Here is a 23,351-nt window from a genome sequence, read left to right on the forward strand (position 1 = left end):
TAACCAGGCTAAAGCACAACACATGTGGTCAAGGACCTAGACATGTTTCTAACACGGTCTATGTCCCCGTTGCATTTTGTGTTTCTGTGAACGATTGTGCGATTTATCCTCCGTCACATCATAAGAGAAAAGGAAACTAGTCCATTTTCCCTTTCCTACCACAGCTTGGCTAACATGGCAGGATTTGTTCAGGAATAAAGGAAAGAAGTAGACCTACTAAACCTGTCCCTCTGTACAGAACCAACAATCGCCTCCCTTTCTGAACCACCCTCAAGCCATAAGTCACCTTCCCATTGTCCATACCATGCACAACTCGACAACCTGGAATTCAAAACATTTTCACAGATTTTGCAAAGTGAACTGATTCATTTCTGCCAGCTTGACCTGGCAGAGGGAACCTCAGCTGAGGCCTCCCCAAGACTGGCCTATGGCCAGGTTTGTTGGGCATTTTCCTAATTAATAACTGATATGGGAAGTAGCAGCCCAATAATGTGGAATTTCCCTTTGCTGTGAATATGTTTTATTACCTTTGGGTAATAAAAAAGCTGCTTCGGTCTATGGCAGCGCAGAACAGAGAATGGCAGGAATTCCAAACAGAGATAGAGGAGAAAAGAAGGCAGTCAGAGAGATGCCATGTAGCTACAGAAGGAGACAGATCCTGTAAACCACAAGCCTTGTGGTGATACACAGAATAATTGAAATGGGTTAGTTCATAAGAAGCCTAAGCTATTGGCCAAACAGTGTTGTAATTAGTTCAATTTCTGTGTAATTATTTCGGGTCTGGGCAGCCGAGAAACGAACGAGCAGCCTCCGCCTCCAGCCCACTGCAGGCATTGCCGCCTTTGGACAGGTGGTTCTGGGTTGTAAAAGGAAGCAAGCTGAGCAAGCCATGAAAAATAAGTCAATGAGCAACATTCCTCCATGGCCTCTGCTTCAGACTCTGCCTCCTGATTCCTACCTCAAGCTGTACCTTGTAAACTAGAAATAACCCTTTCCTCCCAAATTTCTTTCGGTCGTGGTATTTTATTCCATCGACAGAGAGGCAAACTAGGATGCAAATGTAAACGTTATTCCATTCCCCCATCTATCTGTCTGAAATATTAGATCTGGAGAATCAATTAATCTATCCAAACTATTCAAGTTTGTGGTATTTTTTTCCTTCTGTCCTTTCAAACGAGACTAAGGTTGCCTTTGACTTGAGTTTCTATGCATGGACAAAAGCTGGCTGATATACAAGGAATATTGTAGACCGAAGAGGAGTCACACTCTGTGACTATCCAGTACTGACCGTGGAGGCCACCAGCTTTCTGCTCAGAAACCCAGGTGCATAGTTTCAAGAACTATATGTGATTTTTCTTCTTGGGCAAAACCTAATTTAACCTAATGATAAATGCCTTCCTCTGCATTATCAATAGCCTACCTAGAAACAAACACACCAAAATTTTCAATCCCAAATGCACTACTTTTTGAGATAGGAACTAAAATATATGTTCCTTAGAAAGTGAGGAAGGGCTGGAGAGATGGCTCAAAGGTCAAGAGCACTGGCTGCTCTTCCAGAGGTCCTGAGCACAATTCCCAGCAACCACATGGTGGCTCACAACCATCTGTAATGAGATCTGATGTTCTCTTCTGTCATGCAGGCTTACAGGCAGATAGAACATTGTATACATAATAAACAAATCTTAAAAAAAGAAGAGGAAGAAGAAGAGGAAGAAAGAAAGTGATGAAAGGAAAAGCTGAAGAAATGGCCCAGTGGCCAAGAGCACATCCTGTTCGTGCAGAGGGCCCAAGTTTGGTTACTTCTACCCACAATCAACTGGAATTCCAGTTCCAGGGCATCCAGTACTCTATTCTGGCATTGTCAACTGATGAGGGAGGTCCTTCTGTATATGTGCTTATTGGTTAATGAATAAAGCTACTTTGGCCTATGGCAGGACAGAATATAGCCAGTCTGGAAGATATATAGAGAGAATAGGTGGAGTCAAGGAGACACCACGTAGCTGCTGAAGGAGAAGGATGCTGGAACCTTACTGGTAGGACATAGCCTCATGGCAATAAACAAATTAATAGAATAAAGGTGAATTTAAGATGTAAGAGATAGCTAGAAATACACCTGAGTCATTCGCCAAACAGTGTTGTAATTAATATAGTTTCTGTGTTACTATTCAGGTCTGGGTGGCTGGGAAATGAACAAGCAGTGTCCGTCTACAGCCAAGCACTTGCACAGATATGGTACATATACACTCATACACATACACGTAAGTACACATAAAACAAAAATAAATAAATCTTTAAAAGGAGGTGACAAAAAGCAAGGGATTAGAAAATATTAGAAATCCTTATAAAGATTTTTCTTCTTCCTCCTCCTCCTCCTTTTTCTTCTGCTTAGCCTACTACACGGCTGAGTAGTTAGGGTGGGAAGACAGTAAATCTGGTAGAGTTGGCTGTGAAAGCATGAGGCCCTGAAACTGGATCCCTAGGACCCACACATAAAGCAGGGGGGAGGAGTGCACACTGTAACCCCAGTCAAGAGGAGTCAGAGGCAAGAGGACTCAGCCTTTGTTAGCCGTCTAGTCTTGCTTAACCAATGAGCTCCAGGCTCAGTGAAAGCTGTCTCCATAACTGACGAGCAGAGTGTCAGAACCACATGATGTGGACGTGCGGCACTTACACAAACACATACCGTACACACGCGCAGTCTGAATAACTATAAATGCTATCATAAAGTGAATCATCAAAACGTGCATTCAATTTTATTCTCTGGATTCCAACTAAGAATTTTGCTGTTTGCAACTCTTAACAGAATGTGGTGATAACAGAAGTCTTAAAACTCTGAACTGCCACAGGCAGAAGTTGATGTATTCTTTCTCCCACTCTATGAGCTCCATGAAGGCACACTCTGGGTCAGCCTTACTCAGAGCCGTATAGCATGGAGCACACTGTGGTACCCCATCAAGGTGTGGAATGAATGAATGCCGATGGTGTTCAAGATTTAGAATGTGTGCAAATAATTATTTGTTACTAATCAACAAAAAATACAGTCAAGATGCAAACAAAATGACTTTATTTCTCACTTACGTTCCTTGCTTCATAAGAATTACACATATGAAATTAGTGTTTTAAATATCCTACCTGTCTCCTTCATTAGCACCAAAATCATTATTCTACTATGAGGCCAAATGAGCTTTTTAATTAAACACACCCTTAAAAGTGTTTGTCAAGGCCAGGCGCTGGTGGTGCACACCTTTAATCCCAGCACTCGGGAGGCAGAGGCCAGCCTGGTCTACAGAGAGAGTTCTAGGACAGGCTCCAAAGCTACAGAGAAACCCTGTCTCGAACAACCAAAATAAATAAATAATTTTTTAAAAAGTGGTTGTTAAAAAGTTCTCCAGAGTGAAATTACTTCTTTTCATTGGTTGATTTATAAGTATTAGAAAACTGATCAATGAAGGAAATCTATAGAAATCAATGACGGTCTATGCAGGTCTGTGCGTATGAGTATCAATCTTGTGTTTGTTGTAACCACGAACTGACTAAAAGTAGGAAAAGTTGACTCCATGAAAGAGCGTGAAAACATGTTCTCCCTTAGTTATTTAAGTCCAAACTCAGCCCCCTAACTGTCAAATATTTTGTCTTAAACGACTAAGTTAATGAAATTAAAACATTGATTAAGGAACCAATGAATGAATGTTGGATAGTACAATATTAATACTGAGCTGGCCCACTAAGGGAACCCCCAAGATTGGTGTCTGGTGAATTCTGACCAACAAGTATACCACGTAGGTTTCCTGTGGGGAGTTCTGTAGTGGTAAAGCAGACATTTCCATACCACAAACACAGGACAGGTCATTACAAGTTCTGATGGACTTCGCCACCTTCCTTGCAAGCAAGCTGTCAATCACAATGAATCACATCCAGCTAGCCATAGTTTTCCTTTGTCCTGCTTCTGTTTACCGGTGGACTGAGACCCCCACAGCTGATATTCTAGTTATAAAGTGTTAAACAGAAACGCCAGACAACTCCAAACTACTCAGTGTCTCTCCAGTTTCAGATGTGAACTTAGGGAAAGTTGTGTGGCAAGACCTATGACCTGCTGACGCTTTCAAAAGCGTTAACTTCTGCCTCCTTGTGTTTTTAGACTTCATTCACATTCAGCCAAAAGAGGAAGAGGAAGTAAGCTACGCTTGCACGTGCCATATTTGATGACCTCTGCAAGGGTTGCCTTCCAGACTGCTGTAGCAATCACCCAAAAGGCTTTGAACAAAGGCAGATCTTTGAAAAAAAAATCGAACCCTTTGGTAAACAGACTTCTTTTCCTTCACCATAGCATTTACCCAAATTATTGTTTGTTCTACACTGAAAACAAAAATAAAAATACAGACAGTATAAACTTGGGTAACTTTTTGGAAGTTAATTTCAACCTCAGCCACATATGCATTAAAAATATACCACCTCCCCTTTATCTGCAAGTTCTTCATTCAGCACTGAGGCTGCGACACACACTCCTAACACTTAGAGGCAGGACTATTACTCAAAGCTTAGGGATTTCAGACATATTACGAATATTGATTAACTCTGTCCCTCCTGGTTAGGCACTTCCCTGCTTGCACTGGGCTCTGGGGTGAGTGTAGGAGACAAAGATGTTTGGTGCTCTAGTCCTCTCAAGGACGGATGCCAAGGTGAGCAGTACCCCGGGTTTTTCAGCCACCCAAAGCAGTTGTGAATGACTGAAGATCTGCACCACCGCCCAGCTACACTTAGGGGCTGCTTTGGAAAGAGCAGCACAGAGCTTGGGAAATTCACGTCAGATCCTAAACCCGGGTAAGAAGTGCTCAAACACACACTCTCCACAGCAGCAGCAGCAGTAGCGAAGCCCTGCAGAGGGGCTCTCGGGCACGCAGGCACCGCCTAGGAAGGCAGCAGGCAGCATCCTTCTCCCCCCGGCCCAAGTGAGAGGCTCTCCTCCGCCTCGGCGCTAGGGCTCTCCGGCATTCCTCCTTCCAGACATTTTCGTGAGAAGCAGAAAGCTCAATGCGGGCCTTACCTCTTGGGCTGCTTTCTTGCAAGTACGGCGGGGCTGTGGGAGTGACATTTCCCGAGTGGGATGCTGACAGCAGAGGCGAACGCTCGTCCACCCCGTCAGCAGCCATGACTGCAGCAGCTGCAGCAGCAAGAGCAGGGCCGCCGCAGGTTGAGCTGGGCTGCGGCTCGGGAGGAGGTGGTGGCCGGCGCTGCCGCCGCCGAGCCGCGGCTACGGCCTCCGGGAGGGCCCAGGATGTGTCACAAGGCAGGAGGCGGGGGAGGGGAGGGTGCGGGACCGAGAGGCGGGGTGGGGGGGGGGGGGGGAAGGGCAGCACGCCGGGAAGCATGCTGGGGGAGGGGAGGGGAGAGGAGAGAAAGAGCCCAGGAGGAGGAGGAGGAAGGGAAGGGGTGGAGGGGCACCCAGCCAGTCTGAGAAAAGGGGGAATAGATTAGGACTGTTTAGGAAATGGGGGAGGGGAAGAGGTCAAGTGAGCACGAGGAGGGGCCAATGGCAAGAGAGAGTGAGGAATCTTTTAAACTAAGAGAAAGGATAAAGAGCAGCTTTGAAAGGCCTCAAAAGAAAAGGCCTGTACTTGATTACAGGGAAATTAGAGCTATCAAGTTCTGCTCCTCCGGGAAGGAGGAGGGCCTAACTTTGCAGATAAACTTTGCAGTTGGGTAAAGAAAGTTTATTCTTGGGTACCAATTCCTCCTTGGACGTTTCTTCTTTGTTATGAATAACTGTCCAGTTGGCTAAGGACGATTTGTGCGCACACGTTGGGATTTCCTCTTTTCCTTGATGAGTTTTTAGCAGTGTGAGTGCTGGCATTTGATTTTGGCACTTTAAGCATCGGTGTTGACTTTCGCAACTTCCTTTTACAAAATAGATTGTGATTTTAGTTTTTACAATAATGAGGCTTATGTATAATGTAAGACAAGTCGATCTTTTTCTCAAGAAAGATAATTTTTTTAAAGCCATTGGGCCGAAGACATGGCTCGATGGTTAAGGTGCCCACTGGTCTTGCTTAGAACAAAAATCCAGTTCTCAGCACCCACATGAAGTGGCTCACAAACACCTGTAACTCCAGCGCACGGAATGCAATGTCCTACACACACACACACACACACACACAAACACACACACACACACACACAAACACACATAATTGGGCGCTGAGGGGAGGGCTGTTGAGACAGTGTTTCTCAGTGTAGCAGCTCTGGCTGTCCTGAAACTCACTTTGTAGACCCGGCTGGCTTCAAACTCCCAGAGATCCACCTGCCTCTGCCTCCTAAGTGCTGGGACCTGGTATGATTCACCTACCCGAATCATAATCTTTTAAAAATACTCAGTGAATTTATTGTCCTATTTTCTATTTGCATTTTTGTTACCTTCTTTTCTTCTTTTGATGGTTTGCCGTATGATTCCAGTGTGGTTTACTTTTACAAAAAAAAAAAAAGGCAAATCATCAAAATTTAGGATACAAAAAAGCGAATCAATATTTAGAACACATCCAAATAAAAGTTCAAGAGGAATAAAAAATTGTATCCTGGGATGATAACTTTCCTGCTATGGTTCTGAGTCACTGGGGAAGAGTCACTTACTCAGTGGTCTCTGTGTTCAAAGTGGCTGAAAGGCTCCTCAGTCAAACAGCTCTGCAAAGGGCTGGTAGCTGAGCGGGTATAAGCAGCAGCTATCAGACACTTGAAACTACTCAAATCACACAATCCTCAGATTGCTCTCTGAAGACGCACTCTTTCTAGCTTAGTCTATTGAGTACCTGCTGGAAACCTGAAGGGAAGATAAAGAATGATGCTTTCTTCATGCAGCATCTTTGGATGGCCAATAACAAGAAGATACAATACGATATAAGGATCCCCATACGGTAAGATCCCTATGGGTCTCTAGTAGCCTAGGATGTGAACACTCAAGATGTAGCACTCCCTGAAAGAAAAATCCCATGCAATGAGTGGTAGTACTTCATAGTTGGAGTCTGAAGACTACTGAGTTGAAGAAAATCACAAAACTAATCCACAGGACCCTACCTTTACCCTACTTTGGATTGTCCTACTAAGGCTCCTTTGTAAATGACAGGTTCTCCACAGTAGCAGTATTGGGAGGTGGAGTTTTACATGTACCCTTTAAAGAAATTGCCTTGCTGAGTTATAAATTACTGGTCTCCACACTCTGCTTCCTGTGTGATGATAGACAGTTACTCCCAACCTGGGTTTTTCTACTACCGTCCGCAGCCTTCACCAGAGGACGACTAATGCCTTGTATTTGAATTTCCAGAATGAGCGAAATACACTTAAGTGTATTTTGTAAGTTAATTGTCGCAGAAATTCGGTTGCAGTGAAACAAAGATGACCAAAAAGTCTAATGTTCTGTCATGTCGTTCCACAAACACCATTTTTGTTTTGTTTTGATTTTTGAAACAGGGTTTCTCTCTGTAACAGCTCTGGCTGTCCTGGAACTCACTCTGTAGACCAGGTTGGCCTCAAACTCACAGAGATCCCCTTGCCTCTGCCTCCTGAGAGCTGGGAATAAAGGCGTGCACCACTTCCACCCACCTCAAACTCCATTTTAATCGTATATTCGCATTTGTATTATCCTCCTCCTCTGTCCCCAGCTGACAAATGCAGTCAGAAGACATGTATCTTTTTAAAATGCTAATGACATCATTCTCTCTTTCCTTTCTTCCTTCAAGTCCCTCCCATACCCTCTGTCTCTTCATCTCAAATCCATGGCCCTTTTTTCTTTTATTATTATTACTGCATATATGCATAACTTATAAATACAACTAGCTGAGTCTGTTTACTATTTGTATGTACATGATTTGGGGGCCAACCAATTGGTATTATATAGTCAGTTAGTGGCTCATCCCTGGGGAAGACTAATTCTCCCTCTCAGAATTGACTGTGGATCTTTGTCTAGGAATAGGGCCCCCTGGGTTTTACCCTTCCATGTTAATATATCTATTAGTGTCATTGATTGGATCTTGTTTAGACAGACATATTGCTGAAGCATCATGGGTGTAGGTTCTCTGTCATTTCTAAGATATATAATCTCACTGGTCCTCTGGGTCTTGCAGTCTGCTTACCTCCTCTTCTGAGATGTTCCCTGAGCCCAGGGTACAGGAGTTATGTAGTTGTATCCCTCAGGGCTGGGCACCCACCATCAGTTCTCTGTATTGTGACCGTTGGTGGTTTGTTGTGGTGGTTGGTCTCTGTAGGCTGCAAGGGAAGCTTCTTTGATGAGGACTGAGAATCCCTTTCATATGTGTATATAAGGATTATTATTTAGAACAAAGCGTGAAATCATACTGGTCTAATAAAGTGGAGATGTACGGTTTCCACTAAGGTCCATGAAACTCACTAGCCTCAGGTAGTAGGGTAGTTTCCAGTACCAAGCCTTATTTCCCTCTTGTTGAATGTACCTTAAGTCCAGTCAGACTTCTACTGCTTACCACCAAGATATGAGCACTACAACTGTAGTCTTGAAACTTCTAACCATGCTGGTCATTGTTGTAGGTCCGAGATGTCTTCTCTGGGGATTGCTATTGATTGTTCCCCCACTTGGCAGCTTGCATAGCGAGCACCTCCTAGTACTACGAAAGCTAGTCCTTGAGGAGGAAGAAGCCGTGTATCTTTTTTAATTAATTTATTTATTAAAGATTTCTGTCTCTTCCCCGCCACCGCCTCCCATTTCCCTCTCCCTCCCCCAATCAAGTTCCCCTCCCTTATCAGCTCAAGGAGCAATCAGGGTTCCCTGCCCTATGGGAAGTCGAAGGACCACCCACCTCCATCCAGGTCTAGTAAGGTGAGCATCCAAACTGCCTAGGCTACCACAAAGCCAGTACGTGCAGTAGGATCAGAAACCCACTACCATTGTTTTTGAGTTCTCAGTATTCCTCATTGTCCGCTATGTTCAGCGAGCCATGTATCTTTTATTCACAATATATCTCCAATGACCAACACAATGACTTGCACATAAACTAGCATATGTTTCTTACCAAATAAATATGAAAATGATTGAATAAACAAATACTGTATAATCCCAGAATCTTAATAGAATTCTTGAACATGAAAGAGTCAAGAACAGAGAGACCTGGGGACGTAGCTTAGTTGGTGGAGTTCTCGCTCACCGTATGCAAAGCTCTGGGTTCAATCCACAGCACCACATAAACTGGGTGCATTTGTACAGGGCTGTAATCCCAGCACTTAGGAGGTTCAAGGCCAGCCTCAAGTACGTAACAAGTTGCAGGCCAACCTGAACTATGTGATGAGATCCTGTCTCAGGGTAAGGGTTGAGGCATCCCCTGTGCAAAAGTGGTTGAGAGATCTTAGGATCCAGCAATCCTTCTATATCCTGACTCAACTTTTGAAGTTCTGAAACTACATGTGTGTACCACTGTGCCCAGCTCATTTTATGACTTAAAAAATTCTGTATCTACATGGGCATATGTGCATGCAGGCAAGTGCCGGAAAAGTCCCGAAGCGTCGGATCCCCTGGAGTGGGAGTTATCAATATTATCAATATGCCTGTCAGGGAATGGAGCTTGGGTCCTTTGCAAGAGTAGTATGGGCTCTTAAAGTGCTGAGCTATCTTTGCAGATCCTTCATGGCTTTTTAATGAAGATGACAGTGTTGCCATTTGATTAAATATTTTCTATTGTTACAATATGCCTCTACAACTACAGTTGTACCTAGAAGAGTGATGTCTGAAGAATGTTTCCCCTTTTACTTCATCATAAATCAATAGAAATGGTTATCTTTCTTTATTTTGTCATACAGTTTCCCCATTAAACTCATTTGAAGCTAATGGCAGTTACTCTTACACTGTAAAAGTTAGTAGATACATAGAGGTTGGATTTACGGTAATGCCAAATCAGACACCAAAAGATTTCTTAGATGTGTGTCACTTCATTCTGGTTTCAAGATAACACTGTGGTTTATGGTTACTCAACAAAGGTTAAATAACTCACAAATTCATGGTATTTCATTTTTATGACTTGTGTTATCTTTGTTCATAAGAAAAGTTAATCTATCTGTCAGGATAAAAGGTTTTGTCCACATGTGAGATGTTATGGAGTGAGGCTACTACCCTAATTATTTGTTACATAATAACTGTATCAAAAGCTGGTGGCTTTAGACAACAGGACTTGTTTTCATGACTTTCTGTAGTGTCATTGGTGGTTATCTGGTCAGACTTGCTTGAACCGAGACAGCTGAGTGAAGCCTGCCAGTTTGCTGGTGGCTGGTTTCACTGGGCTCTCTGAGGCTGTTGGGAATCTCCACTTAACTCTTGTCCCAGACTTTCTCATGTGCCTGCTGGTATTCCAAGAGGAAGCCAAAGAGCAAGGAAAATCAAGACAATGTCGCTTCTGTAACATGCCTCCACCATTGGTTGCTTTCTCAGCTTGCCTTGGGCTTACCGTTGGACACCAGGAGGTCTGTCCTCGCCTTCGAAGCTACAAGGCCTGTGGAGGAATTGACACTGTTTCTTCGTGGGAGGACCCGCAACCACATGGCAAAGGGGTGTGGAGTATAAGACAACAGGATTGTTTGAAGCCATTGTGCAGTTTGTTCTCTTTTCCAAAGGTTTACATCCTCTTCAGGAAAAGGCAACTAGATTCCAACTTATAAAATTTTGTTGTACCCCTACTATGTTTTGCAAGACATTACAGAAATTAATGTGGCGATTTAATCAGTCCCCATTGTGAGGTAGAGAGGTATAAGGAGTTCAATATTTATGAGCCTATGCAGGAATCCACTTATGAATTAAAGGTTAGTGCCATCCCAGATTTGATCTAGTATAGAAGCAGTTTAGCTTAGGCCTCTGTAAGTTCCCACAGGCAAGGTTATCTTTACCGAACCTCAACTTTGGACTTTACAGCCTCGGAAACATGAGCCAAAATAAACTTTGTTTTGTTTTGTTTTGGTATTTATTTTTGTTTATTTGTTTGTTGCCAATGTTTCATTCTTTGGTATTCTGTTATAGAAACAGAAAATAAACTAAGAAAATAACCCAAATCAACTTCATGTATCTTGCCTCCTGTGTCAAGTCTAGGTTCGCACAAAGCTCTTTGATATGATTCCGCATGTTCAGCCCCTTGGGATAGAGCAGAATTCTGAAATGTACTGGGGAGCGTGTTCCTGGTCACTTGTGTGGATCAGAACAGGATCACCTTCATTAGCACACAACTCTGCTACCTCTGCTGTTCTGTTTTCTGTCTACTGCTCGTCATCTCTCTTGGCCTCTCACTGAATCCATTCTTTTCTTTAAGATATGCCCTGTGGACAACTGAGTGGACTTTTCAGCCTGCCTACTGCCAAAAGAGAATTGGACTCAAAAAGGACTGTTTTTATTTGATACTGTCTCTTTAAATAATTCCCTGTTGAATGTGAAATACCCTCTATAAGCTCATGTGTTCAAACATGGTCCCCAGCTGGTGGTGCTTTTGGAGAATGCTGCTGAACATTTATGGGGTGGTGCTGTCTTGAAGGAAGGGGGTTACTTGGGGTAGAACGTGATATTTCATAAACTTATCCTACTTCCTGTTCATCCTGCTGTTGGGTGCATGAAGGTCCTTGGGCCCACAGATCACCAAGGAAACCAGGAATGTTAGGTATGCAGGATTGTCCTTTCAAAGAAAAAGAGGTATAACTGGTTTTTTTCATCCAGAAGGCTGGGAATTGGGGGTGATTAATTGCCTGGAAATCTGCTTTATCTGTAGGGCCAGGCCATATCAAGCTCCCACAACCAGGACCAGAGGTGGCTAGTAGCCAAATGACCTTACATTATCTGGATAGCCAGTGACGTCCTCAAGCTCCCACAACCAGGACTAATCGCCCAAATGACCTCTGTGCTATCTTATCACTGAGACCACACCAGATCCTTCCTTAGGACCTTAAGCTAATAGAGGCACTCTATCTTTAGAACCCATCTTCTTGGAAGACATAAAATATACCCTGAGTGGAGTTTCAATTTAATTATATCTTCTTGAGCACCAGGGATTCTATTACGTAAGGAAATTTTTCTCCAAATTTTACTGTATTTAAATATGCTGCCAATAAACTGCCTGGCATCAGACTCCCAAAGTTCACATCCTTTGACTTCCATGCCTTATGACTAGAAGCCTCCTGCCTCTGCTGGCATGCTTTCTCTGTTCGGATAGACTGCATCCCTTTGAACTGTCACTCTAAGTAACCCCTCCCTCTCTTAAGCTGCTTCTTGTCAGACATTTTTGTCAGACTAATGAGAAAAGTAGCCGAGTACAGAAAGTGTTACCAAGAGTTGGATCATTGTTGTGATATTTAGATCATAGACCTAAATATCTGGTCTTCGGGTTTTAGAACCAGTTTTGGAGAGAAATGTAGAAGAGTTTTGAACTTATTGCTAAAAAAGAAAAATGCTGTCAGCTAAGTTTAATGGGATGTCATCATTGGAATTTGAAAGGTCTGAATGCTGTTGAATAATCCTCTTGTACACTGTAAAGATTTGTCACTCGAATTGGTTTAATAAAACCAATTTCCTGCCAGCAGCCAGGCAGGAATTATAGGTGGGGCAACCAGACTAAGGATGGTGGTAAGGAGATGGATGGAGTCTGAGGAGACACAAGCCAGCAGCCAAGCAAGCAAGATGTGTAAAAAGTAAACTAACAAGCCACGAGCCACACCACAAAGTATAAGTAGAAAAATGTGTTAATTTAAGTTGTAAGAGCTAGTTAGTAATAGGCTTGAGCTAACAGTCAAACAGTTTATAATTCATATTAAGCTTCTGTGTGATTATTTCGGGATTGGGTGGCTGGGAAGAGAAAGTGCCCCTTCTGTTTATACCTGAAGGCCACAAGGGATGAATGTAGAGCAGGAACAGACTCGATCAGGAAGTCACATAGACCATCCCTCTTCAGTGTCACGAGAGCAGGAGTGAGGCTGATGTTCAGGAGGAAGGGACTGGACTGAGTTGCATGGCAGAGGAAATCTCAAAGCAGGACATCTTTCAAACTGTGGAATAGTTATTGCTCAATGCTATAGATCCAGGAAATGGGCAACAAAAAGAAATTTAAAATGTGCAGATTTATTTGACCCTAAACTCAGAATGCAGGTGAGGTTTCCTGATTCTGGAAAGCAATTGCCTAGAGGATTGTTTCCCCAGGATCAGCATACAGAAGCTGATGAAACCGTGGCCCAATGGAACCAGATTCCATCTTAAGGTAGCAGAAGAACTTGGTGATTTTGTGTGTGTGTGGTTCAGGTTCTGCAGGAATAAAAGATACAATGATACAATATTGAAGGGGTTGAGGCCAGAAGAGGCCACCTTGTGACACTGGGAGTGAACTCTTTTCTTTTTCTTTTTTTTTTTTTTTTTTTGGTTTTTCGAGACAGGGTTTCTCTGTGGTTTTGGAGCCTGTCCTGGAACTAGCTCTGTAGACCAGGCTGGTCTCGAACTCACAGAGATCCGCCTGCCTCTGCCTCCCGAGTGCTGGGATTAAAGGCGTGCGCCACCACCGCCCGGCTTGGGAGTGAACTCTTAATCTTTACTGGAGACTACAGATGTTCAAGATACTAGAATTATGGTCTATCTCCTAAAGAGAGCTCTAAACATGCCGTGGAAGCAACCCAAGAAGAGGAGCTTTGTGTCCTCTGGAAGCAGAGTTGGAAAGGCAGGACCACCCACCCAAGCCTTTTGAAACTGAAATGATTGTCTTATGAGCACCAGATGTCAGACAAGAATGTGCAGGATTTGGTCTTTCCACTGCTAGATTTTGGTCTTGTTATGATCCAGATTAACTGTTGTGCCCGTTCTTCCCTCTAGGAACAATAAGGTATGTTCTGTTTCATTGTGTGTTGAAAATGTGTAAATTTCTTAAAGGGGATCAGAGTTAAGAAATTGTCTTGCATTTCAGAAGAGAATAGAATTTTAAATAGTGTTGGGACTGTGAAAACTGTGAGGACTTTTGACACCAAGCTATATACAGTTTTCTTCAAGAGGTGGCTGTGATGAGCTCTCGCCGTGGCAGAAGGTGTTTTGCAGAGAGCTGGGGGAGAAATGGCATGAGCAGTGTTAATCCTGTGAGCTACTGTGACTGGCTTGGCAAGATATGCCCATTGGCTTAGTAGAGGCCTGATTATTATGGGATGAACAAAGCTTTCTGGTCGATTGCTAGGCTCACACCCCAAGAGGGAATGGATGCCTGATACTGTAAAAACTTGACTAAGATCCTGTGGATAGGGGAGGGATCATAGGCCCTAACACTATATTATCTTGCTAAAAGAGGAGACACTGTCAAACCACTTTCTCAATATTCACCTTTCTATTCATAGGCCAACACTGAAACCAAATCACTTCTCATCATGGAGATCACTATAGTCGCAATAGAGGCTGGGGAGACTGCCTCCCCAACTTTGAGTCGGAATAAACCATTTTCCCCTTAGGTTGCTTCTGCCAGATATTTGTCACTCCAAGAAGATCAACAGCCATAAGGAGCTAAGGTTACAAAATTATTTGCTTTCTTATGAGGAACAAATCTTCAACACAATAGCACCATGGTGTCTTGACAGTGATGTTTCAATGTTGTAGAATATTGTTTTAAGGTGTATTACTTTTGTTTACACTCTGGAACATTTGTTTAATGATGCAAAGATGTGTTTGATTAAATAACATTCAACTGCAGTCAGAAGGTCACCAGCTAGCTGACGGGGGGGGGGGGGGGGGGGGAATAGTTGGGGAAGGGTTTTTCAAGGAGAGTCGAGGAGAAGCATTGTTTCTGGAGAGACAGGTGATCTACTTGCTATTCAGCCCTTCTGAGGAGCAGGATTCCACCTCACCTTTGGATCTTTAGTGTTTTAGAAGAGAGAATGAGATAAGTTCTCTTTGTAGCTCTGAAAGAGTCAGTGCCTGAGGGAACAGAATTCCTTGTGGCATAACCAATGCTGGTAGCAGCAGAGCTGCAGTTGCTGATCTGATAGCCACGGCTTAAAAGGCAGCCACAATTCAGAGAAAAGGACCTCATTTCAAGAACCCGAGGGGCTAGTCCAGGATGGTGGCATACATTTCTAATTCCAGGGCTTGGGAGGTGAAGACAGAAAATTAAGGAGGTCAAGGTCTACCGTGGATGTACAGTAAGTTGAAGGCCAGCCTGGGCTGCATCATAGGATGTTGTGTCAAAAACCAAAACCAAAAAGCAATTAAACTACCGGTTTCATATGTAATTAAGTATTATGACTATAACTCTGGGCTTGAAGTATTTTTTTTCTTTTTCTCTTTCTTTCTTTCTGGCTTCATGGATTTTTATCAATTTCCCTCTCAAATATGTTTCTCTGAGAAATTTGTGTTTATGCTTTATAATTATAAGAGATTTTTGTTTGAGGTTTCAAGTTGTTTGTTGTTTGAGGTTTATTTCACTGCTTTTTTATTTCTATTGCTTCTGTTTCTTTAGAGAATCCCAATTAGTACATGGTATATCTGTGTCTGTTTCTGATAGTTAAATGCTAGGATTGTAGACATGAACCACCATACCTATCTTAAAAGAATCGGTAGGAAGAAATGTTTTTACTTATGGAAGTATTTAACTTTCTGAACAGTAGATTTTTCTTATTCTCAAATTGCTTTTGATGTTTATTTGTTAACCACTTGGCCTCTTGTTAGTGTCACCAAATAAATGCTTTCAATTTGAATAGCATTCTTGTTGAGTATTAGTTTACTTTATTGTGTTCTCAAAATCTTTAGAAATACTTGGGAATTAAGCTAAGAAAAAGTGCAATGCTAGTCAAGGAGATAGAAATACATTTCTTTACTTTTAACCCACCCAAATACAGTACTAAAAACCTGTACTATTTTGACATTAAACAAAACATATACTGTCCTGTACCTATAATCTCAGCACTGGAGAGGCAGAGGGAGGTAGATGAGGAGTTTAAGGTCATCCTTAGCCCCATAGAGAATCCAATGCCAGTTGAGTTATATGAGACCCTGTCAACAACCAAAAATCCAATGCCAGAAACAACAAAGCCCAGAAAACTGGTACTTTACCTTGACTGCATCATGCATACCATCCGAGTGACTGTAATAATACGCTTCACGTTAATGCAGAATTTGATTTGAATTTTCACTTGTCATATGGAGTTGACTGATGTTGAAAACCTAACAAAGAAAGCTTTTTAAAACTTCATTGGACACCATTAAAAACAGGTTTTATTTTGTATAAAAAAAGAATGAGCTACTGTAGCTATGACTGAATAATGCTTTCTCCTCCAAATTGCCTCAACCCCATGGTGCATATATTCAGAAAAAAGGACCTTTAGGATGTGGTGAGGCTGATGAGTTGATAAGTTGGAGCCCTAATTGAACAAAATTTGTGTGTGTGTGTGTGTGTATTTGTATGTGTGTGTGCGTGTGTGTGGTGAAGAGTTAGTTACATCTACCTATTTGTGGGTACACAAGAGGGCACTGTTCAGGAATCAATTCTCTCTGTCCACCATGAGAGGTTTAGGAACCAAACTCGGGTCCTCAGCCTCCAAGCCTCCTGTCTTAACTGCTGGGCCTTGAATTAGCGATCTTTAAGAAGAGGCACGGGGGACACTAATTAGCTTACTCTCTCATCAAGTGCGCCAGGGGAATGCCTCTTAAAGACAAGGTAATGTAACTGGGATCACGTTCAAGTCAGGAGGAGAGCTTTTACCTACCCACAAACCTGCTGCCTTTTATCTTGGAACTTTCTACACTCTGAATTGTGTCGTATTTTTTTTTATGGCAGCTCAAAATAAACAACAAATACTCAAAGGTAAGATTAACATTACAAATATTTTTTTCCACGTCCTGGGGATCAAACCCAAAACCTTATGTATTCTAGGCAATTCTAACAATAACCTCCATCCCTAGCCCCAATATGATTTTAAAAATAAAATTCCCTTAACTCCTTGAGACATATATATATATATGCATATATATGGCATATATAATCACACACAAATCCATTAACATTTTATTACACTATTATTACACAATTCTGTATTTTTGTATTTCAATATTTGGACAATGAAAAGACTTGACGTATCAACACTGGAGGCATACATATTAAATATATTTATAGAATGTGAGACAGATCCAAAGAGAATGACACTGACCATCATATGCCGATATTGAAAACCTCCATAATAATTAGGAAAAACATGATACAGAAAAACGTGATAGAATCATCCAATTTACGTAAAATTAAATATACACAAACCTTATTGATTTGTTTGACACAGACTACAGTAAACAAATAATTTCTTGAAGAGCTTTTAAAGAGTTTTATTTTCTGAGTACCACAAACATAAGAGTTAGATCCAGAAATTGCACTTTTTTAAAAAATTATTTATTTTATGTGCATTTTTCTTTTAAGATTTATTTATTTATAACATATGTAGTGTTTTGTCTGCATATTTGCCTGCATAGCAGAAAAGGGCATCCGATCTCATTATGGATGTGCCCCCATGTGGTTGCTGAGAATTGAACTCAGGTCCTCTGGAAGAGCAGTCAATGTGCTTAACCTCTGAGTCATCTCTCCAGCTCCTGTGCATTGGTGTTTTGCCTGTATGCATGTCTGTGTGACTGTGTTAGATCCCCTGGAACTGGAGTTGCAGACAGTTGCAAGCTGCCATGTGGGTGCTGGGAATTGAACCCCAGAGCTCTGGAATAGCAGCTACTGCTCTTAACTGCTGAGTCATCTCTCCAGCCCCAACATTTTACTTTCTTAATAGAAATTATATACCCCAAATTACATTTTATATAATTACTGCAACATAATCCTTGCAACCTCTTAATAGCAGAATATTTGAAATAGTCCTAGTTTCTAACATTATGAAATTAGGTCAATAAATCACAGAGCACTCTTTAAAATGTAACAGGTACAGCTATTAAAGTTATTTTTTCTAAATATAACAATATGGAAAATAGAACAAATTTTTAAATAACAAAAGCAGATCCCATAGCTAATTCAACAGAAGGATCTTCCCAGCCCTTGTTAAATCCAAGACAAGTAATCTGAAACAATATGAGAGAAATGAGTGCCTTATGGACCGCCTCATAAAAGCTGTAAGGGACACTCAGTCACTGCTGGCTAAAGTCTCCACGAATATAAAATGCTGATATTAGAGGAAGAACAGAGAATCAGACATGCAAGAGGTGGCATCTGATGGCCAGTTCCCTACACCAGACAGAATCGTCCACAGGCGACTTAGGAAAGAGATTGCTTTAGCTCTGAGTTCAGAAGGGGTACAGCTGAGCCCCAGCCTGTGACAAGATCCTAACGAGGTAGGAGAGATTCTGATAGAGCTGAATCAATTAGACTGGCATGTAATCAAGTTTATAAAGTGCTAACATCATCAGGAGGTGGCAAGCATGAGAAAGTGCAGATAAAATGTCCTGTGTAGGTCACGTGATAGCAAAGGCAGAACCACTTCCAACTTTCTCAGGGAAAAGCTGGCAGAAAGCAAATTCAGTATGTCAGCCTCTGGAAGGCTTCAGTCCTGAGCCAGTTTTATCGAAGGTGCAAGTGCTAACATAGAGCACGGAGCATGGGAAAGAGTAAGCGCCTTCCAGGGCCGGGCAGAGATGCTCAGCTCCTCCCCTCCTCTTCCCCTCCCCCACACAGGAAACTGTGTACATTTCTCTCTAGCAGGAAAGTGGGCTGCATGTGGAAATTGTTTGCCTAGCCCAGGGTCCTCTGAGAGGGCAGGTAATCAATGGAGGCCTGGGCTTTCAGACATAAATCACCACATCCGGCTTTTTAGTGTGTTCTAGGGATTGAATACAGGTCACCAGGCGTGTGTGGTAAACGCTTTTGTCTGCTAAACCACCTCACTGTCACCCAGAATGGTTTCATCTCATAGATATGACACTGGACTGTAGTGGGAAGGACGCTTGTGTGTTCCCGACTGCTCAGACCCGAAATAAGCACACAGAAGCTATATTATTTGCAACACTGTTTGGCCAGTAGCGTAAGTGTATTTCTGGCTACCTCTTATATCCTAAACTAACCATTCTTATATCCTAACTAACAATGTGTGTATCACCATGTGGCTGTGCCTTACTGGCAAAGTTTTGGCACATCTGTCTCTGGTAGCAGCTCCATGGCTTCTGCAAACTCTGCCTTCCTTCTCCCAGCATTCAATTTAGTTTTCTCCTTCTAGCTCTACTCTTTTGCCCTATCACAGGCCAGGACAGTTTATTAACCAATGGTATTCACAGCATAAAGAGGATAGGAACTCATAGGTCCCAATGGGTAAGCATTGTGGTTGTTTGCTACACGTGTGTGACGTGTTTGTCTTTACCTTCTAGCAATCTTGCTTATGCTCACAGACTATTCTTGCTGTCATCCTTGGTCAAGAAAACTCTTTTCTTCAGTGAGTGGTGCATAGATTAACAACTATGAAAGTACTTGTGGTTTAAATAGGAATGCCCCCCATGGTCTCATGTGTTTAAATGCTTGGCTAGAGGGAGTGGCACCATTAGGGAATATGTCCTTGTTGGAATAGTTGTGGCTCTGTTGGAGGAGGTGTGCCACTAGGGGGTGGACTTTGAGGTGTCAGAATCTCTTGGGACCCGCTGCCCCAGCCAGCTGCAAATCCATAACATTTTGATTTGACCTAATTGGATATCTTGCGCCGGCGGAGCTGCTCTTATTCTTAACACTGACCCCGTGATGTGGCAAATGGGGCAATCAAACCAATAGCGTCTACAGTTGGAGCAAAACCCTGGCAGCAAGCAAGATTTTGTCCAGTAGTCAGTGTTACCACACCTGAAGCAATCTCTGGGTGGTGTCCACAGGTGCCACACCTTCTTGGGAGATAGCCACAGGACAGCTTCTTTGGAGATGGCTGTGGCCAGAAGTTGATATTTATGTCTATCAAGGCATCCTCTCTCTCTAAACACCTTAAATACCATATCCAGCAGCTCTCTGAGGGGTTTGAGGGCCATCATCTAATCTATTAAGTAGACCCAATTTTAAACAAACATTGCCTGTTTTCAGGTTTCAGCACCAGATGTAAGCGAGGGCTCAGTGAGACCATCGAACTGGACCACTCCATGGGTGAGAAGGCAGGTTTATTTAGGGAAATTCGCGGCTCTCTCGTGGGGTCAGAGAGAATGATGGCACACGTGGGGCAGGGGAGCGCTTTGCCAGTTATGTTGTAGAGGCTGGAAGGTAAACCGGCTGCAGCAGCCTGTGAACCAGCACCAGGCAGTGGTCTGCGGGAAGTTTGTCTGAGTTAATAGAGAACTAGACGCCCTTTCCAGAGGGTGGCAGTATAGGAGTGTATAAGAAAGTAATGGCTTTCCCTGGACACAGAAACCCACTTTACAAGATTTCCAGGGAATGCTGGGCTTACCATTCAGAGTACTGGAAGCTCTCAGCTGTGGCCACACTGCCATCTTGGACCGAATCTGCAAGCCTTCCTTTTTCGGGTGCTTAGGGCTTATCTGTTTGGCCTTAAGAAAAAGTAGAATAGAAATTAAAATGAAACACATCCCGCTGAGGCAAGCTCGACTCGGCCTCCTCTCTTCTCTCTCTCCCCTTACTGTTCTTCTGAAGAGGCAGCTCTCTTGTCTCTCTGCCCCCTTCTCTCTTTCTCTCTCCTCTCTGTCTCTATTTGTCCCTGTCTCTCTGTATCTCTCCCTTCCTCCCCCCTGACCTCACAGTACCTTCATCCTAAATAAAGCACCATACTCCCTTGCCCCAAAATGAAACACATAGAATCATTTCTGGAATAGTTTAAGCAACTCTAGGGAAAAAATTCCCACGAAACATTATATATTAGAAAAAAATGTCCTAAGTCAATACCCACAGCTTCTACTTTAAGAGACTAGATATAAAGGAATAAAAAAAATCTGAAAGTAAATAATAAATTTCAGTCCTAGTGTTTTCAGAGGGAGCACAGTATTCCTAAAACCTTGATTTTGGACTTTGGTCTTCATAATCATGAGATAATACATTTCTTTTTTTTACATTTAAACCATCCAGTTTTCAGCATTCTATTTTTGCAGGCCAAACCAATATATAAAAATAGAGCTGGTGAGATCAAAATGCTACTATTTCTACTACACATTAATTATAAGTGGTTTTGTACTGATCAGTCTGGAACTAAAATTAGAAAAAAAGAGTGTGAACCACCTATACAAACTTTATTTACAAATGATCTTATTTTAAAAAGTACTATTCAATGGAAGTTTCAATGTAGTATTTTTTCTTTGTTAGAAATTGATTATTTTTCATATAATATATCCCAATTATGGGTTCCCCTCCCTCGATTCCACCAAGTTTCTCCCCAACTCTCCTCCCATATGGATTCACTCCCTTTCTGTCTCTCGGTAGAAAACAAACTGGCTTCCAAGGGTACTAATAAAATGAAGTCAGCAAAAACAAAAACACACACACTGGAAAAGGACAAAACTACCAAAGCAAGAAGGAAAACAGCTTAAGAAAAGGCACAAGAAAGAGCTATACATGCAGAGACCCATTCTTTCTCATATCCAGGAATCCCATAGAAACACAAAACTAGAAGTCATAGTATATATGCAAAGGACCTGTAGGGGAAGGAGAGAGGAAGAAAAGGAGGGAGAGAGGGAGGGAGAGAGAGAAAGAGAGAGAGAGAGAATATGAATGAGAATTAATTAAAAGTTAAAAAATTAGAAAAGGAAAAATTCCTAACATGACTTCATGAGGCAAGGAGCCTCTGAAGATGCTGTTGAGTTCATTTTCCATTGGCTGTCTAAGGCTGGGCATGAGTCTTACCCCTGAGAGTCGTTTACTTCCCCAGTGAGACTTCCCTGGAGAAACCTAATTTTCATTTGCAAGTTTTGTCAATTGGAGATACCTTCTGAGTTACAGATGAGAGCATGTGGGTCCATTTCTCCTTTCAGTTCCAGGACCCCGACCTCATCCAGACCCATGCAGGCCCTGTGAAGGCTGTGTGTTCATGTGTGTGTTGTCTCTGTGTGTTCACGTGTGTTAGTCCTGTTGTGTTAGAAGGCCTGTTTCCTCGGTGTCATTATCCACTCCGGCTCTTACACTCTTCCTGCCTCTTCTTCAGGGTGTCTGAGCCTTGAGGAGACGACTTTGATGGAGACATCCCATTTAGGGTGGAGTATTCAGGAGTCTCCTATTTTCAGATTATTGATTGTCTGTGGACGTCTCTCTGTGTTCCCATCTTCTCTGATGATGACTGGGTAATCAGTAAGTACAGAAGAATGTCATTAGGGGTCATCTTTTTCCTGCATTCCTGTAGGAGAACAGACTTATTTGATTTTATTTTACATCCCCCGACTATCTGGTCTCAGGTTCTTGGTAAACAAAGCAGCATATGTGTTTCATGGAGTGGACCTTAAGCTGACTCAGATATTGGTTGGCTGCACCCAAAGCTTTGTACCACTATTGCACTAGCTTATCTTGCAAGGAGGTCACCATTGTAGATGGAAGGGTTTGTAGCTGTTGGTCTTTACATTTCTCCTCTGGTAGTACACAGAGTACCTTCAGGTACCGAGAACATGAGCCCTGTAGGAATGAAGGTTCTAGGGAGGCACCAGCTCAACTTCTCCATGGTCAATTCATTGTGTAGGTATTGCCATTAGCTATAGGGAACTTGCTGTCAGTTTGTGGAGAGCAACATATGGTCTTGAAAACAGCCTGGGCTGTTTGGGGCTTTCCATTGGACCCTTTTGCCCAATAACTCAATTAGATGTAACCTGATTCCAGTACTGGAAGCTTTACTTGGTGACGAGATGTCAGTTGGGGCTTTGCTATTTGGAGATTTCATTTAGATTCCCTTCATATATGTATATATTTTAAGAAGTTTCTACTATATTGGCTTTTCGTACAACCTCTCAAATGGTCCTTTATTTTATCGTCATTCTTTGTATTTTCCTCCTCAACCTCTGTTCCCTTCCTCTTCCTATCTGGTCCTTCAATTCCAGTCCCTCCCCAATCACCCATCCGTAACTATCTATTTATTTCCCTTTCCTCGGGGATCTATCTGTTCACTCTTAGTCCCTTATTCTATAACTACTCTATGATTCTATGCATTGTAACTTAGTTATCATTGACCTAAAAGCTAACACACACATGTAACTGAGTACTTACCATACTTCTCTTTCTGGGTCTGTGTTAACTCACTCAAGATGATTTTTTTTCTAGTTCTATCTAATTATCACCTTCTCTGGCTAGTGTGGCTGGTGGGTTCCCAGGGAATCTCAAAGTAGTATTTGATAAACATCTTAATATTAAAGAGTTAGAATAGCTACTATACAAGGATAAAATACAGAAATGGTCTAAAGAAAAAAGCGAATAAGA

General features: G+C 42.3%; 1 protein-coding gene across 1 annotated transcript in view; it reads right to left on the reverse strand.

The window, feature by feature from the left end:
- Pip4p2 (phosphatidylinositol-4,5-bisphosphate 4-phosphatase 2) overlaps positions 1-5,462 on the reverse strand; it is a 45,819-nt gene extending 40,357 nt beyond the window's left edge. Inside the window, exon 1 of the mRNA XM_075966931.1 lies at positions 5,045-5,462. Coding sequence (XP_075823046.1) covers positions 5,045-5,369 — 325 coding nt within the window. The 5' untranslated portion in view covers positions 5,370-5,462. The remainder of the gene's footprint in view (positions 1-5,044) is intronic.
- Between the last annotated feature and the right edge of the window lie 17,889 nt (positions 5,463-23,351).

Source organism: Microtus pennsylvanicus, chromosome 3, assembly GCF_037038515.1.
Source record: "Microtus pennsylvanicus isolate mMicPen1 chromosome 3, mMicPen1.hap1, whole genome shotgun sequence".
Taxonomy (NCBI): domain Eukaryota; kingdom Metazoa; phylum Chordata; class Mammalia; order Rodentia; family Cricetidae; genus Microtus; species Microtus pennsylvanicus.